The sequence below is a fragment of the Camellia sinensis genome, chromosome 7 (assembly GCF_055761805.1).
Source record: "Camellia sinensis isolate YWXY chromosome 7, ASM5576180v1, whole genome shotgun sequence".
In the NCBI taxonomy this organism is placed as follows: Eukaryota; Viridiplantae; Streptophyta; class Magnoliopsida; order Ericales; family Theaceae; genus Camellia; species Camellia sinensis.
Genome location: NC_138967.1, coordinates 124,122,285 through 124,139,301, shown reverse-complemented (window position 1 = coordinate 124,139,301; position 17,017 = coordinate 124,122,285). Strand labels below are relative to the sequence as shown.

At 37.8% G+C, this 17,017-nt stretch overlaps 1 protein-coding gene across 12 annotated transcripts in view; it reads left to right on the top strand.

Moving 5' to 3' along the window:
- Positions 1-17,017, top strand: part of LOC114265292 (disease resistance protein SUMM2) — a 52,969-nt gene that overhangs the window by 20,802 nt on the left and 15,150 nt on the right. For all 12 annotated transcript variants that reach the window (XR_014335976.1, XR_014335974.1, XR_014335980.1 and 9 more), the window contains one exon: positions 15,555-15,932. Coding sequence is in view for 4 of the 12 variants with exons in the window: in XM_082879279.1 (XP_082735405.1) it covers positions 15,555-15,932 (378 nt within the window). In the remaining 8 variants the exon portion in view is untranslated. The remainder of the gene's footprint in view (positions 1-15,554; positions 15,933-17,017) is intronic.

Below are 17,017 nucleotides of genomic sequence, written 5' to 3'. Positions count from 1 at the left end.
GGTATTTTCAATAAAAATCAAAATTGTTAATCCCTAAAAAAATCACCAAATGGTTGGTCACACAGGGGCAAGCATGAAATAATTACAACAAATTAAGATTTTAAAAATAAAAAATTATGAATAAAATTAATTTTTAAGAACAAAATATTTAAGTTGTCAAAAGTGTTGTTGTATATTTAGCGATAAAATTAGATATTTAGTAATAAATTTTTATCATTTTTTGACCAAAATTTCTCTAAAAAAGTGAATATCTTATGCACAAAATTGTTTTGTCTTAAAGTGTATTTATTAACCACATTTTTAAAATTTTGTCTTAAAGTGTCTTAACGTGTCTTAAAAGTCTGTTTTTTGACTTTTTAACAAAAATTAGTCCCTAAATGTTTCTCCTTTCATTTTGGGGACAAAAATTTGATTTTTAAAACTCTTTCTCCCTTCCCTCTATAAATGAAGAGAAATATCAATTATTTCTATTATTTCATTTCCACCTCAAATTTAATTAATCAAATTTTTTTGTCACCAAGTATTCCAAATGAAGTTTTAGGGATTAGTTTACTTTTAGATCTGCTACTAAACAAAACTAATGTGCTCCTAGCCCCTACCCATAATCTATATGAAGCAAAATTTAGATGAAGCCCCAAAGCATTAATCTAATTTTTTTATTTTAAATGTTAAAAATACGCATTACTAGTTCAAATTTATGTTGATAGGTAAATTAACCTAGCAAAAAACTTATGCCAGCATGCTTGTGTTATTTTTTATTTTTTAAAATTGATATAAGATTAATTATAAATATGAGAAATATTATATCAAACTGGACAATTAAAATTCAACAGTAGACAAAGCCATATATTGCATCAATGGAAAATGACAACTGAGTTGTGATACATGCAGTAGCTTGAAAATTTCCGAAATTCTAACGTTTATGCTATGAAAAACTTTCGAGACTCTTAAAAAAGTTCTTTCAATTTGATCTACAATAATGGTATGATCTGTTAATTGTCAATTTTTAATTTATCACAAATCTAGTCATATAAGACATAACTGTCTTGTCACATCATTTTGGATGAATTATAATATTTAAATTGTGATTTTCTAATATTTCTATTATAAAATCTAATAGTAAATGGGATTCACACTCAAACGTTACATGACCATCAAACCTAGACACCAGAAAATATACTCTTACTTAGGAGATTCTATAAGTTTTTAATTTCAATATTCTAGGTGGAATTTAATGTGTTTTTAAGTCGGGAATTTCTACAATACACACCATTTAAAACGATTATTTAGTTATGATTCATGAAATCATATGTATCCTAGTTATGTCATTTTTCTCTTTAGTTATGATCAATTTTCTTCTTTAGTTATGACATTATTTTAGTTCTGAGTTATGAGATCTTTGGTTATACCTTATGTAGTGTTTGGTTATAACTTTTTATTTATTTATTTATTATTTTATTTTTATTTTCTTTTAAGTTAAGACTTAGAAAGTATAGAATTATGTAATTTTTTTCTTTAGTTATAAAATGCATATTTAAAGAGTATGTATCATAATATTTCTCCTTTCTGTCTAAACAACTTTTCGCCATCTAAAAAAAAAAAAAAGTCTAAACAGCTTTCTTCAACACACCACATTTTCCTACTAAAAGTGAAGGATTATATAATTTTATGTTTTAACTGAATTTAGGCCGTGTAATTGATGAAATGAAGAATTTAATAACTTTGTTAAATTGTGTTTAAGGTGCGGGAAAAATAATTATGGTATGACAATATTGTTTTTATTCCTTTTTTAGGATAAAATTGTATTATTATATTTTAAAGAAAAATCTGTAATGATCTACTTTTCAACTAAATGTTTTAAAATAATGTTATCTAAAAGGGTATTCAAGAAATATTGTCATGCTAAGAGTGGAAATAGGCCAGATCGGTCAATTGTTTACAGTAATACTTTCTATTATTAACAATAATATTTGATATTATAATAAAACTCAATAAATTATAATAGTCAAATATAATATATAATTTATACAAAAAAAAATTTCAAAAGTATAAAAGAAAAACCCAAACAAATATATAAGGAATAAGATTCAAACATGAGCAGGGCGATTATCCCTTGATAAGATCCAATATAATATTTGTCAATAGGAGTAAGGATCCCTAAAAAACAACCTTTATTGAGAAGGAGGAGGATCTCCTGCTATTTGATCCCGTGAGGCCCACTACGGGTCCCATTTCTATGATCTGAACCGTTTATTTTGTTAGGAACTTCGTTTATTTCATCCACAAAAAAAAATTAGGTTGATCCCATAACTCTAACTTGTTCAATTTTTCACTAAAAAAATAGACAACAATTATGCTTTTAAAAGTAAATCATACATTTTTTTAGTGAGAAACGTAATAAACTAGACAAGTTATAATTATGGAATCGACCTAATTTTTTGTGTAGATGAAATACACAAAGTGCTTGACAAAATAAACGGTTCAAATTATCAAAATGGGACCCATGATGGATCTCACGGACCCAAACAACACCCTTCAGTCCAATCCAATGGAGAAAAGTTATTGTGGAGAAGGATGAAGGTAAAAGATTTGAATATTTACCTTGGAAAAAGTGTTAGAAAAGGTAAAATTGTGGGCCTTGATTGTAAAGACAGTAAGTTTAGAAAATTGTGGTGGGAAATATGATTTTAAAAGTTAGATATGGATTAAATATTAACTTATGAATTGATGTATGGTTTAGGTGATTTGCCATTAAGCTTTCCTGTAACGCCCTCAAAATAAACCCATTAAATATATAATTGACATGCATTATTTAATTAAAGCATTTCATTAATTCATTCATCAGAGTATTACTAAATAAAAATATTACATGTAACATCGAATAAAATGCCCTACAGGCTTACATCTTTCCAAGCCAACACTTGGATAACAAAAAAGATGAGTTCTAACTCAATGCAAGAAAAGCCCTAGGCTTAGATGTTTACATGTAATAATAAATAAAGACAACTAACTAAAGAAAGTCTTCAGAATCCAAGTCCCTTCCAAGCTAAGTTCTTGGAGGTAGCTTATCACCTGAACCTGAAAATGATGTTCCCATAAAGGGTGAGCCACAGCCCAGTAGAAATATACTAAACCACATATAAGCAATGAATAAAGCAATAGCATTCAACAGATGGTAACCACGATAATCAATTACTTCATTTTACAGTTTCATGACACTATTGTCAAAGATACGTTTTACTTCCCCACTTTATCATCATGGCTCAGAACCTGGCCAACCTTACAACAGTGAATTATATATATTATGTTCACGTTCTTCCAATATCAACAAACAAATGAGACTCAAGCTCAAATCAAAACACTTCATACTTCCAGAGTGATACACATTTTAGTGCTGTATCAACAAAAACACTTCTATATAAATAAGCACACACAAAGTGTGGCTAATGGAGTCCATCCCCTATCTCCTCCCAAACAAAATCCGGTTTAGAGGTCCATCCCCTATCTTCCCCTAAACCGTGGAGTACATCCCCTATCTCCTCCCACACAAAACAATGTATGTAAACACATAACATATAACATACAATCAATACACATAATGTCTGTATTAATTCAGCAGCCAAAATGAATGACTCAACCAATGTGACTAGTTTCAGTTATCCCTAATCCACATGCAATGTCTACAACAATCACGACTATCCTCCACCGATAGCCCAAAACAGTTATTTCTAGATCTGGAAATAAATAAATCAACAACTCAATAGGCGAGTGATTTACATTATTCAACTACACCAATTGATCAACAAATTCCCCAATTTCATGCATTTAACCAATTTCCCCAATTCCCTTAAATTAAATATACAATCCAATGTATTTAAACAACTAGGGTTTTTTTTCCCAAAATTATCGAAATACCCCCAATCTATTAAAATGCCAGAACTTAGAACAAAACGTATACATTGGAGTAGGAAATCCCTACCTCGAAGAAAACAACACAAATGGTGAAGACAAAGATGAGTGCTCAAATACCAAAGTGCTCCAAATCGCCCAATGTTCAGATTAAATGAAAGCCCTCGACTCCCTCTATCTTTTTAATGAAGGATCTAGGGTAGAAACACACCCTAAGTGGATCAAAAGTAAGAAAGAAGGTGAGTAGGGAGAGAGAGAAGTCGGACCTAGGGTTTGGAATCAAAAAGAGATGAAAAAAACTGATCAAAACCCGCTGCTGTGTATATAAACTGGACAGGCTCGCTCGAGCGAAGACTTGGTCGCTCGAGCGACCAGACACAAGAAGCTACGCTCGAGCCAAGGAAGCCTTGCTCGAGCCAGCAACCCAAAAGCTCGCTCGAGCGAAAGAAAACTCGATCAAGCGAAGAACTCAAACCCTCAGGTTTGAAACCAGACACACGCTCGAGCGAAGGAACTATAGCTCGAGCGAAGGATGAACTAACTCGCTCGAGCGAAGAAAAGCTCGCTCGAGCCAAGAATGCAAAGCTACAGGTCCAAACTGGACGCCATCTCTCGCTCGAGCGACCAAACCCCAGCTCGAGCGAAGAACCAAAACGACATCTCGCTCGAGCGACCAACTACTCGCTCGAGCGAAGAACCAAAAACCTGGACAGCAACACTTGGTTTCTAAACCCAACCAACCTGAAACAAACCTGCCCAATACATCCTATAATTCCAGATGAGAAAATAAAGGACAACAACAACAATTTTACAATGACAGAATCTACGGAACCTAAGTCCGGATACAATAATCAAATGGGAAAAGACCGGGGTCGCTATAACCTCCCCCCCTTAAAAGAATTTCGTCCCCGAAATTAAGCATAAGTTTGTAAACAAAACAAGTTTTTTTTTTTTTTTTTTTTTTTTCAATTCTCGAAGATATTAAACAACAACATTAAACATCTTGACCCAATACTGGTCACTTCATCTCTTTATCAAGGGGTATCTCACAATATATAAAACAACATATATCTCAACCTGTATCATTATTATGCATTATTCCTTTCAATGTTAACAATTCCCATATCATATTCAATGGCATGATATATACTGCACATTCAACAATGTACTCAACAGATGCAATATTACACTAAACTTCTATAATGAAGCAAGTTTCAAGATACACCCATTTACTAAAACATACTCAACGTTTTACAACTTAAGACATAAGTAAAACTCTTAAATTGAACAACATTACAAAATTTAAATACAAGATTACGAATTGATAAACATGTCCGGGTATTTTTCGCGGACTTCCAACTCACGTTCCCAAGTGGCTTCCTCCACTCCGTGATGTTTCCACAAAACTTTTACCAAAGGAATGGTCTTGCCTCGCAAGACTTGATCCCGCCTATCCAAGACCCTAACCGGTCTCTCCTCATACGAGACATCCTCGTCAACTACTAGATCGGTCCAGTCCAATACATGTGATGGATCCGGCTCATACTTCCGAAGCATACTCACATGAAACACGTCATGTACTCCGGACAGCTGCGGCGGTAAAGCTAAACGATAAGCAGCCTCGCCAATCCTCTCAAGGATTTCAAACGGACCAATGAACCGAGGGGATAACTTCCCGCTCTTCCCAAATCTCATCAAACCCCGTCTAGGTGATATCTTCAGAAAGACATGATCACCCACCACAAACACCAAAGATCTCCTCCGACGGTCGGCATAAGACTTCTGACGACTCTGTGCTGTAATAAGCCTCTTACGGATAAGCTCAACTTTCTCCGTCGTTTCCCTCACCAACTCCGGACCCAACAGAGGTGCATCACCCACCTCGGCCCAACAAACAGGAGATCTACACGGTCGGCCATACAAGGCCTCAAACGGTGCCATACCGATACTAGACTGGAAACTGTTGTTGTAGGCAAACTCTACCAATGGCAAATGCCTCTCCCACGACCCACTGAAATCAAGGACACAACCCCGCAGCATATCCTCAAGGATCTGAATAGTACGCTCAGACTGTCCGTCAGTCTGAGGATGATAAGCCGTGCTAAAAGTCAATTTAGTGCCTAAGGCACTCTGCAAACTCTGCCACAACCTGGCAGTGAAACGAGGATCTCTATCTGAGACGATCGTCACTGGAACCCCGTGCAACCTTACTATGTCCCGAATATATAGATCGGCCAGATGATCGACTGAATCTCTAACACGCATAGGAATAAAGTGCGCCGACTTAGTCAACCGGTCTACAACCACCCAAATCGCATCACTACCCCGCTGAGTCCTCGGAAGACCTACAACGAAGTCCATAGTGACGTGTTCCCACTTCCACTCGGCAATAGGCAAGGGTTGCAACAAACCCGCTGGCCTCTGATGTTCGGCCTTCACTTGCTGACAAATAAGGCACTTAGACACGAAAGCTGCCACATCTCTCTTCATACCCCGCCACCAGAACTGGCGACCCAAATCCCGATACATCTTAGTGCCTCCCGGATGCACCGCAAGGCGTGAATGATGAAACTCTCGGAGTACCTCCTCTCGATAAGACTCCGGCACAAACAAACGGTCTCGGTATCTCACACTCAGGTCGGGATACACCGTCAAACCCTTCTCAACCTTCCCACCAGAAATCTTCTCACGGAGGGTTTCTACCTCAAGGTCACCCCTCTGAGCCTCTAACACTCGAGTCATGAGTGTAGGCTGTACAACAACAGAAAACAAGGCCGCAGCCTCTACGGATTCGCCCAAAAGTAAATCAAACTCCCCAATCGCACCCAACATCACCCATTCTCGGATGGCTATACCAGCTATGTCACCAATAGGTTTCCTGCTAAGGGCATCGGCCACTACATTGGCCTTTCCCGGATGATAATGTAACTCAAAGTCATAATCCTCTATGAACTCCATCCACCTCCTCTGCCTCATGTTCAAATCTTTCTGTGTAAACAAATATTTCAAACTCTTATGATCCGAGAATACCTCGAATCTCTCACCATAAAGATAATGCCTCCAAATCTTCAAGGCAAATATCACAGCTGCTAACTCTAGATCATGCGTAGGGTAATTCTGCTCGTGAATTTTCAACTGTCGTGAACCATGGGCAACTACTTTACCTTCTTGCATCAACACACAACCCAGACCCTCTCGTGAGGCGTCACAATAGACTGCATAACCCAACCCTCTCTCTGGAATAATCAATACTGGAGCGGTGGTCAGTCTATCTTTCAACTCCTGAAACGATTTTTCACAAGTCTCACTCCATACAAATTTGACTCCCTTCCGAGTCAATCTAGTCAAAGGCGAAGCTAATCTGGAGAAATCTTTCACAAACCGACGATAATACCCAGCTAATCCCAGAAAACTACGGATCTCAAACACACTCCTAGGCCGTGCCCAATCTTGCACCGCCTCAGTCTTGGATGTATCAACAGACACTCCTTCCCCAGAAACTACGTGGCCTAAGAATTTGACTTCCCTCAACCAGAACTCACACTTCCCAAACTTGGCATACAGCCTATGGACTCTAAGTAACTCAAGCACCACCCTTAAGTGTGCCTCATGCTCCTCCTCAGAAGGCGAATAGATAAGGATATCGTCCACAAAAACGACCACAAACTGATCCAAGAATTCCCGGAAGATCCGGTTCATCAAGTCCATAAAGACTGCCGGTGCATTGGTGAGCCCGAATGGCATCACCAGAAACTCATAGTGGCCATACCGTGTACGGAACGCCGTCTTCGGAATATCCTTTTCCCTGACCCTCAACTGGTGGTAACCCGATCTCAAATCTATCTTAGAGAAACAACGGGAACCCTTCAACTGATCGAACAGATCATCTATACGAGGCATAGGATACTTATTTTTAACCGTAGCCCGATTCAATTTCCGATAATCTATACAAAGTCTCAAAGCACCACCTTTCTTTTTAACAAAGAGGGCCGGTGCTCCCCACGGCGAAACACTAGGACGTATAAAACCCTTATCTAGTAACTCCTGGAGCTGAATCTTCAACTCAACTAATTCGGCTGGGGCAAATCGATAAGGTGCCATAGAAATCGGCACCGTGCCGGGTACTAGGTCAATAGAGAACTCAATCTCCCGATGCGGTGGCAAACCAACAAGATCCTCGGGAAAAACGTCCGAGTACTCACAAACCACCCTTGGCAACACAATCTGAGATTCATCATCCTCACTAATCGAAAGGTTAGCTAGTAGACCACTAAGCTCACTCCGTCCTCGCGGAACATACCCCGGTGGTAACACATTACCGACCCGGTCCCCCAGAAAATGAAAATACTCTCCGCTCACGGTACAACAAGTGACCCTCTGGCGGTAGCAATCAATTACTGCCCGGTATGACGATAACCAGTCCATACCCAAAATAACATCAAAACCCCGCATAGGCATAACTACAAAGGAAAATGGGATTCTATGATAATCAACCTCTATATCACAACCCCTAACACCTTGTTTCAAGATCAATTCACCCCCAAGAGGTGACACTACACAAATAGGAGATGCTAACTGTGCTAACTCCAATTCCAAAACAGATGCAAATGCAGCAGACACAAAGGAATGAGATGCACCCGTATCAATCAAAACATTAGCAACCGAGTTGCAAAACAAGAAGGTACCTCTGACAACTGATGGTGCCGGCACAAGATCCTGCGCGGTAACAGCATACACGCGCCCAGACGACCTCTGATCAACCTGCTCACCCCTAGGAGCATAAGATTGCTGCACTGACTGGGACGATGAAGCCCCCTGATTGGCCCTCGAGGCCTGACCCGACTGAGCTGGCTGCTGACCCTGAATCGGCCTCAAACCAGATGCACCAGGTGTGCCACCCAACTGCGGGCAATACCTCTTCATATGCCCCGGCTGACCACACTGAAAACACGAGTGGTTGGCCTCTACCCTGACTCTGGCTCTGAGATCGAGCCGAAGAAGATGCTGCTCTCTGAACTCCTCCTCTCTGAGGACAAACTGGAGACTTGTGACCCAGCTGGCCACACTTGAAGCAGGTAATGTCTCCCTGACTGCCTTTCCCCGAACTAGCACTCGGCACAGGAAAAGTCGATCTAGAAAAGCTACCCTGAGACTGCTGAGGATTAAAACCCTTCTGTCTCCTACCATCACTCTGACTATCCTGACTCCTCTTGGAGCCCTTCTGTCCTTCCTCCTCCTCCTGCATCATGATCTCCATATGGGCTGCAGCATCAACCATACGCCCATAATCTCGAATCATAGTTCCCCCAACTTTCAGCTTGAGGCCACGCCTCAACTTCTTCTCAAACTCAATACAACGGCGTTCCTCAGACGCCACCAACTCAGGTGCAAACCTGGACAAACTAGTAAATGCAGCCTCAAACTCGGCCACTGAAGAACTCGACTGCTTAAGCTGACAAAACTGATCTCGCAACTTTTCCCTGACAGCTGGAGATAAGAACTTCTCCTGGAAAGCATTCACAAAAGCCTCCCACGTACCTCCTATACGCCCTTTAGTAAACTTCCACCACTGACCCGCATCCCCCTTCAACTGGAAAGATGCCAAGGTCACTTTCAACCCTTCGTCTTCGATGCCAAGCATCTCAAACGTCTTCGTTGTCTGTTCGAGCCATTCATCTGCCTTAAGCGGCTCCTTAGGATCACCCACAAAGTCATCCGGATTAGACCGAAAGAACTCCCTCTTCAGAAAGGATTGTCCTGCATCAGCAGCAACAACCTGAGCTTGATTTTCAGCTCTGAGAATGCCTACTGACTCCCTGAATGCCCCTGCTATCTCTCGGGCTAGAGCGCCCATAGCCTGCTGGCCTACTGGCTCGGCCACATTGGCCTGGCCAATTCCCTCCTGAACTGCCGGAATCTCCTCTGGCACAGGCACCTCTTGCCTACCCGGCCTACCACGCCTACCGCGTCCTCGTCCTCGTCCTGACATCCTAATAAAGGAAACAAAGACATTAGCACATTAATAAATGTGCTGAAGCTAAACACTCACGTCCTAATGCATTGGACAACAATAATTCATTCCACGTAAGCACATAATCACATAAGCACCTACGAATTTCATTCCCGGATAATGATAGTCCTAATGCGTTACTATAGTTCCGGTTGGAAGCAGCAGTGATCAAGTGCCTTTCCAACAAGACTACTAGAAACTCAAGGGTCCAATCATCATCCCAGAAACTACATTCCATACCCACATAGTCACATAAACATGTTATCACATAAGCATATAACGTTACACTAAGTCTCTATCAAACGAGACGAACCCATTGTGATACTAATCACTTCCCACGTACCCAAAGTATTCAAACCCGGTACGCTCTGATACCAAGTTGTAACGCCTTCAAAATAAACCCATTAAATATATAATTGACATGCATTATTTAATTAAAGCATTTCATTAATTCATTCATCAGAGTATTACTAAATAAAACTATTACATGTAACATCGAATAAAATGCCCTACAGGCTTACATCTTTCCAAGCCAACACTTGGATAACAAAAAAGATGAGTTCTAACTCAATGCAAGAAAAGCCCTAGGCTTAGATGTTTACATGTAATAATAAATAAAGACAACTAACTAAAGAAAGTCTTCAGAATCCAAGTCCCTTCCAAGCTAAGTTCTTGGAGGTAGCTTATCACCTGAACCTGAAAATGATGTTCCCATAAAGGGTGAGCCACAGCCCAGTAGAAATATACTAAACCACATATAAGCAATGAATAAAGCAATAGCATTCAACAGATGGTAACCACGATAATCAATTACTTCATTTTACAGTTTCATGACACTATTGTCAAAGATACGTTTTACTTCCCCACTTTATCATCATGGCTCAGAACCTGGCCAACCTTACAACAGTGAATTATATATATTATGTTCACGTTCTTCCAATATCAACAAACAAATGAGACTCAAGCTCAAATCAAAACACTTCATACTTCCAGAGTGATACACATTTTAGTGCTGTATCAACAAAAACACTTCTATATAAATAAGCACACACAAAGTGTGGCTAATGGAGTCCATCCCCTATCTCCTCCCAAACAAAATCCGGTTTAGAGGTCCATCCCCTATCTTCCCCTAAACCGTGGAGTACATCCCCTATCTCCTCCCACACAAAACAATGTATGTAAACACATAACATATAACATACAATCAATACACATAATGTCTGTATTAATTCAGCAGCCAAAATGAATGACTCAACCAATGTGACTAGTTTCAGTTATCCCTAATCCACATGCAATGTCTACAACAATCACGACTATCCTCCACCGATAGCCCAAAACAGTTATTTCTAGATCTGGAAATAAATAAATCAACAACTCAATAGGCGAGTGATTTACATTATTCAACTACACCAATTGATCAACAAATTCCCCAATTTCATGCATTTAACCAATTTCCCCAATTCCCTTAAATTAAATATACAATCCAATGTATTTAAACAACTAGGGTTTTTTTTCCCAAAATTATCGAAATACCCCCAATCTATTAAAATGCCAGAACTTAGAACAAAACGTATACAATGGAGTAGGAAATCCCTACCTCGAAGAAAACAACACAAATGGTGAAGACAAAGATGAGTGCTCAAATACCAAAGTGCTCCAAATCGCCCAATGTTCAGATTAAATGAAAGCCCTCGACTCCCTCTATCTTTTTAATGAAGGATCTAGGGTAGAAACACACCCTAAGTGGATCAAAAGTAAGAAAGAAGGTGAGTAGGGAGAGAGAGAAGTCGGACCTAGGGTTTGGAATCAAAAAGAGATGAAAAAAACTGATCAAAACCCGCTGCTGTGTATATAAACTGGACAGGCTCGCTCGAGCGAAGACTTGGTCGCTCGAGCGACCAGACACAAGAAGCTACGCTCGAGCCAAGGAAGCCTTGCTCGAGCCAGCAACCCAAAAGCTCGCTCGAGCAAAAGAAAACTCGATCAAGCGAAGAACTCAAACCCTCAGGTTTGAAACCAGACACACGCTCGAGCGAAGGAACTATAGCTCGAGCGAAGGATGAACTAACTCGCTCGAGCGAAGAAAAGCTCGCTCGAGCCAAGAATGCAAAGCTACAGGTCCAAACTGGACGCCATCTCTCGCTCGAGCGACCAAACCCCAGCTCGAGCGAAGAACCAAAACGACATCTCGCTCGAGCGACCAACTACTCGCTCGAGCGAAGAACCAAAAACCTGGACAGCAACACTTGGTTTCTAAACCCAACCAACCTGAAACAAACCTGCCCAATACATCCTATAATTCCAGATGAGAAAATAAAGGACAACAACAACAATTTTACAATGACAGAATCTACGGAACCTAAGTCCGGATACAATAATCAAATGGGAAAAGACCGGGGTCGCTATATTTCCTCTCACAAGAATGCGATCACGGAAGTATGGAATGGAATTGGTATTGTGTGTGCTAAAATTTGATGACACAACTAAATTGCATCCTTTATAAAGATTTAGTAAACAAAGTCATAAAGTACGTGCACTAGATGGAATTCAAAATTTGAAACAAAGAACAAAAAAGCTAAACCAGTTGTTACTAACTAGGAGGACACTCTGACGATTAAGTTAGTAACAATATATCTCAAAGACTATCAAACAGTAACAACTCAAGCAATTAACTCACCAGTAAAAACTTACATTTAACCCACATGTGCCTCTTTTTATATGAGAACCAGTGCCCTCCTTATCTTATAAATCTTACTAAACTTATTCTCTACAAAAATAACACTAATCCAGGACTCATCTATCCTAGTTGGATTAGGATAGACCTCTCACATGAGTCTCAACTTATCCACCCTAAGAAATTGTCTTCTACAAAGACTCAAGTTCTACTCCAAATATCTCGAATATAGTGTGATAGAATCACATCTCGACCAATCACAATCATCCATGCGGTATATCGGTTAACAATCAAGCCACATGCATGATGCAAGTCCTCAATGGAATCAAAAGTTTAGAAGGGATTTGTTTGTGTAGTAAAGGGAGATCCTGGAAGAATTGTATGATCTAATTGGAAACGTCTATCTAGTGGCTAATGAGGAAGATAAATTGTTGGGAAACTGGTGAAGGGTGCATTGCTCACAGTCAAATCATTTTGCCAACAGTATGCAAACCTTTTGGCTTGTAATGATGCTTTTATTAGAGTTGTTTGAATTTTAATTTTTTTTTTTTTGGGTCCTCTCACTGATTTAGATTTGTGAATTGATAACATTGCCAATTAGAGGAGGTTAGAGATTAACTCCCACAACCTCGCCATTATGAAAATGTTACTTGCCCCTGCCCAAAACATCTTACGAAACTTCTTGGAAGTTCAATCCCAACCATTGAGCCAATTTTAAAACTACATTAATTGATGGACTATGCATATTGGCTTGAGTTGTTACTAGCAATTAATCAATAACAGCTTAAAGCTCAATCAATTTTACTTTAGTGTTTTATTTATTTTATCAATATGAAAAACACAAAAACTAAACACATAATATAATATAGATATCTCACATGGGGTGAGGTCCCTAGGATGGATCTAGCAGGGTGCCGGGGGAGGTGACCACACCCCCCAAAAATCTAAAAAATATTATATACTATGCCAGAAAATCTAAAATAATTAAAAAAATAATTTACAACTCCAAATATATTTTTGCACCCCTATATTGATAATCCTAGATTCATCCTTGAACATAAGAGGTCCACATGATGTGAGACCTACCTTTTATGATACATCTGTATCTCATTTTTTGTTTAATCTTCTACATACTTAGGCTGAGTAATCTTGCGACCATGATTTTCTATTTCGATCGATAAAAATTCTACAAGAGTCTCATAACAGTGCAAATTATTCCATTCACACCATACTGAAGATCAATTAGGCAACTTAGAAATGAGTGCGTCTTCAAGGCAGCTAACCCAAACTGGTTTGAGTTGTGTGAGTTGATCAAGACTAGGATCGCTCTGTGGTTGAACCCACACCAGAAGGATTTTAATTTCACAATCAATGATTTCATTTGTAATATAAGTCAGATCAGGTTGTGCTTTGCAGGAGCATTATTGCCATGAGTTGGGATGAGCCCAATTGGCTTGAGGCAGAGAAACTCTGTTCTGCTGCTGTTTTTTTTTTCTTTTTTTTGGTGTTGTCTCTATTTGCTAGTTGGTCTCTCACCAATTTTGGGCTATGCTAGCATATGATCGGTAAGGCCTCGCGGTGCCAACTTAGTTGGGATGGTGATGGTCTTTTGCGATACTGTTTGCACTCCTTCATCTTTGTTGATGTAATCTTTATGCTTGTACATTTTTTTTATCATCAATGAAGTTTTTTGGGCTGATCAAAAAAAAAAAAAAAAAAAAAAAAAAGAATCGCAATTGACTTAAATGAGCTGAAAACCTAGACAATAAAGCCATACTAGCAAAGGCACGTCATGATTAATTTTTATTTTTTTTCTTTTCCATAGGTCAAATACCTGCACGCATCATATGATTTTCACTATTTAAAATTAAGGTAAATTATAAATACAATCCTTAATATTTCTTAAAATATAAATTACTCTTTATGATTCCAGAAATTATAAATACCCCATTGTTAGATTTTTTTGTTTAACATAATTAATAGAAAAAAAAAAATCTAATTACTCTCTTATGTAATAATAAAATTACTTGAATAGTAAATTGAAATATATTTATGACATTATTAAAAATATTAATTGACTTGATAATTTTATTAATGAAATAAGTGATTTGTTGTACAACTGGAAACTTAAAAGTGCAAGATGTAATTTCTAAAATTACATGGGCAATCTATATTTTAAGTAAATCTGAAATGGTGTGTTTTTATAAGGGATTTATCCTTTCTGTAGTTGAAAGTTCAAACGGAATAGACAGTTAAGGTCTCTTATCGATAACAGTCATTAAACGGAGGTCTCTTACCAGTAAGAGTTTATGAAATGCATTGGCCCATTATTTTAACTCTTCGTTTAGTAAAATCTTTTCATAAACTCGCAACAGTAAGAGGCCTCTGTTTAATGACTTTTATCGGTAAGAGATCTCAACTATCTGGTCCAGTTGAAATTTCAATTGGAGACAAACAATTCCCTTTCATAAAATCATAGAACACAGATTATCAAAGTCAAATAGAAAAAATCACGATGAAATATGAAAATAATGTGAAGCCTGATTTCTCTAATTTTGTACTTTTAATCTACCGAACCCATCAATTTTGAGAAAGGGTGGATTTATAGTTGGTTGAAATTTTCTTAATATATTCAATTGATGATTTGCTGTCAAAACAATCAAACCAACTCGTGCACAACACCTATTGCACAATGAGGACAAAAGGTTGCATCAATGTAACAAAAAGATTTGTTACTTCCAATCTATTATAGTTTCCATTACATAAAACAAAATCATATTAGCTGTTATGGAACCAACAATTTTAGTTTTGGCATTAATTGGAACACAGTAAAATCAATTTATTGGACTTCAATTATTGACTAATTAAGACTAACATAAATTTATTGGGCTATATTGTACTACTTGTTATAATGCTGACTTTGGAGTCTAATGTTTAACAATTATGTTATGAATGTTGCAGGTTACATTCCCTGCCTTGGAGAGTTTGACTATTGATGGACTAACAATGATAACAAAGATATGGGATAGGAAATTACTTCCATCAGAGTCTTTTCGACAATTGAGAAGCATGATCATCTGGAGCTGTGAGAAACTGGTGAATGTCGGTTTGTCCAATATGCCCCGACAATTACCAAAACTAGAACACCTTCAGGTTAGTCATTGTCAAGAGTTGAAAGTAATAGTATTGAAGAATGGGGGGGAAGAAGAAGACAAAGAAGAAAACAACACTAATACCAACTCGTTCCTTCAACTAAGGAGTTTGACACTTGAAGATTTGCAGAGCCTCAAAAGCTTTTTCACCTCTCGATCTGAAACACAATCCCTCTTCACTAGCCAGGTATGAATGTCCTCATCAGTTTTGGTTGCACATGACCAGTAAAACGAGAAACACAAATGTATATATATATATATATATATATGTTTGTATGTATTTTAAACACACTTATCATTCTTTTTTTTAGATACAATTGTAATAAATTAAATAGGCTAAGATTATTGGATCAATCTTTTTTTTTTTTTTTTTAGATGATATACACACGGACTTTACAAAATGAAAATTTTAAATAATCAAAACGTGACCCGTGGTCGACTCCCACAGCCCGAAAGGCACTATTGTTGGCCATGTATTGATAATGTGTATTTATTTTGAATCTTTCCAATTTAATACTTTGACATTTTATTGAATATTACTATCTAAAAACTTGAAAGAATAAAATAGTAAAAATCAAAAAGTTTATCCCTAAGTTGAGTTGTCGTAGTTCATATAATATTTTCCTTTTTTGGAGTGTAACAAAAATAATGCCACCGTTTTATTGCTTTAGGCTATGTTTGGTTCATAAATTTGACGAAAGATTTGGAAAGTGAAAGGGAAAATATGTGTGAAATTTAGTTATATTTCATTAATATTTCACCTACTTTTTTCCTTTTCATTTTCAAATCACTTCCCAAATTCATAAATCAAACACAGTTTTAGATAAAGAAATACATGAGAAATAATCAAAACCTAACAAAATTACAAAAATGTAGAACAACGTAACAAGGAACCAAACAAGACCCTAGTAGAACAAACTTAAAACATGATGACCAGGTTAGTATCTAAAATAGAGAACGATGCGGGACTTTTGTGGGACGGATGGCTTTTGTGAACACGATCTACGTGTGGTGTGGGGCCATATCTTCTGTAGGGCCTAAAGTTGGACTTAACATCTCTTAAATAGAAACCTAAAACATCTCCAAAGGCACAACAAAATATTGTTCAAGTTTAATTTGAAAAACTTAATGAGTTTAAAAATATATTTGAGTTGGTCTTTTTATTTTTTATCAACAAAAGATGATCTTCGTTTACCATTTGAGCCGAACACAAATGAGCTTTAATCAAACTGAGTTCAAATAACATGATATTGTATTATACATTTAAGTTTT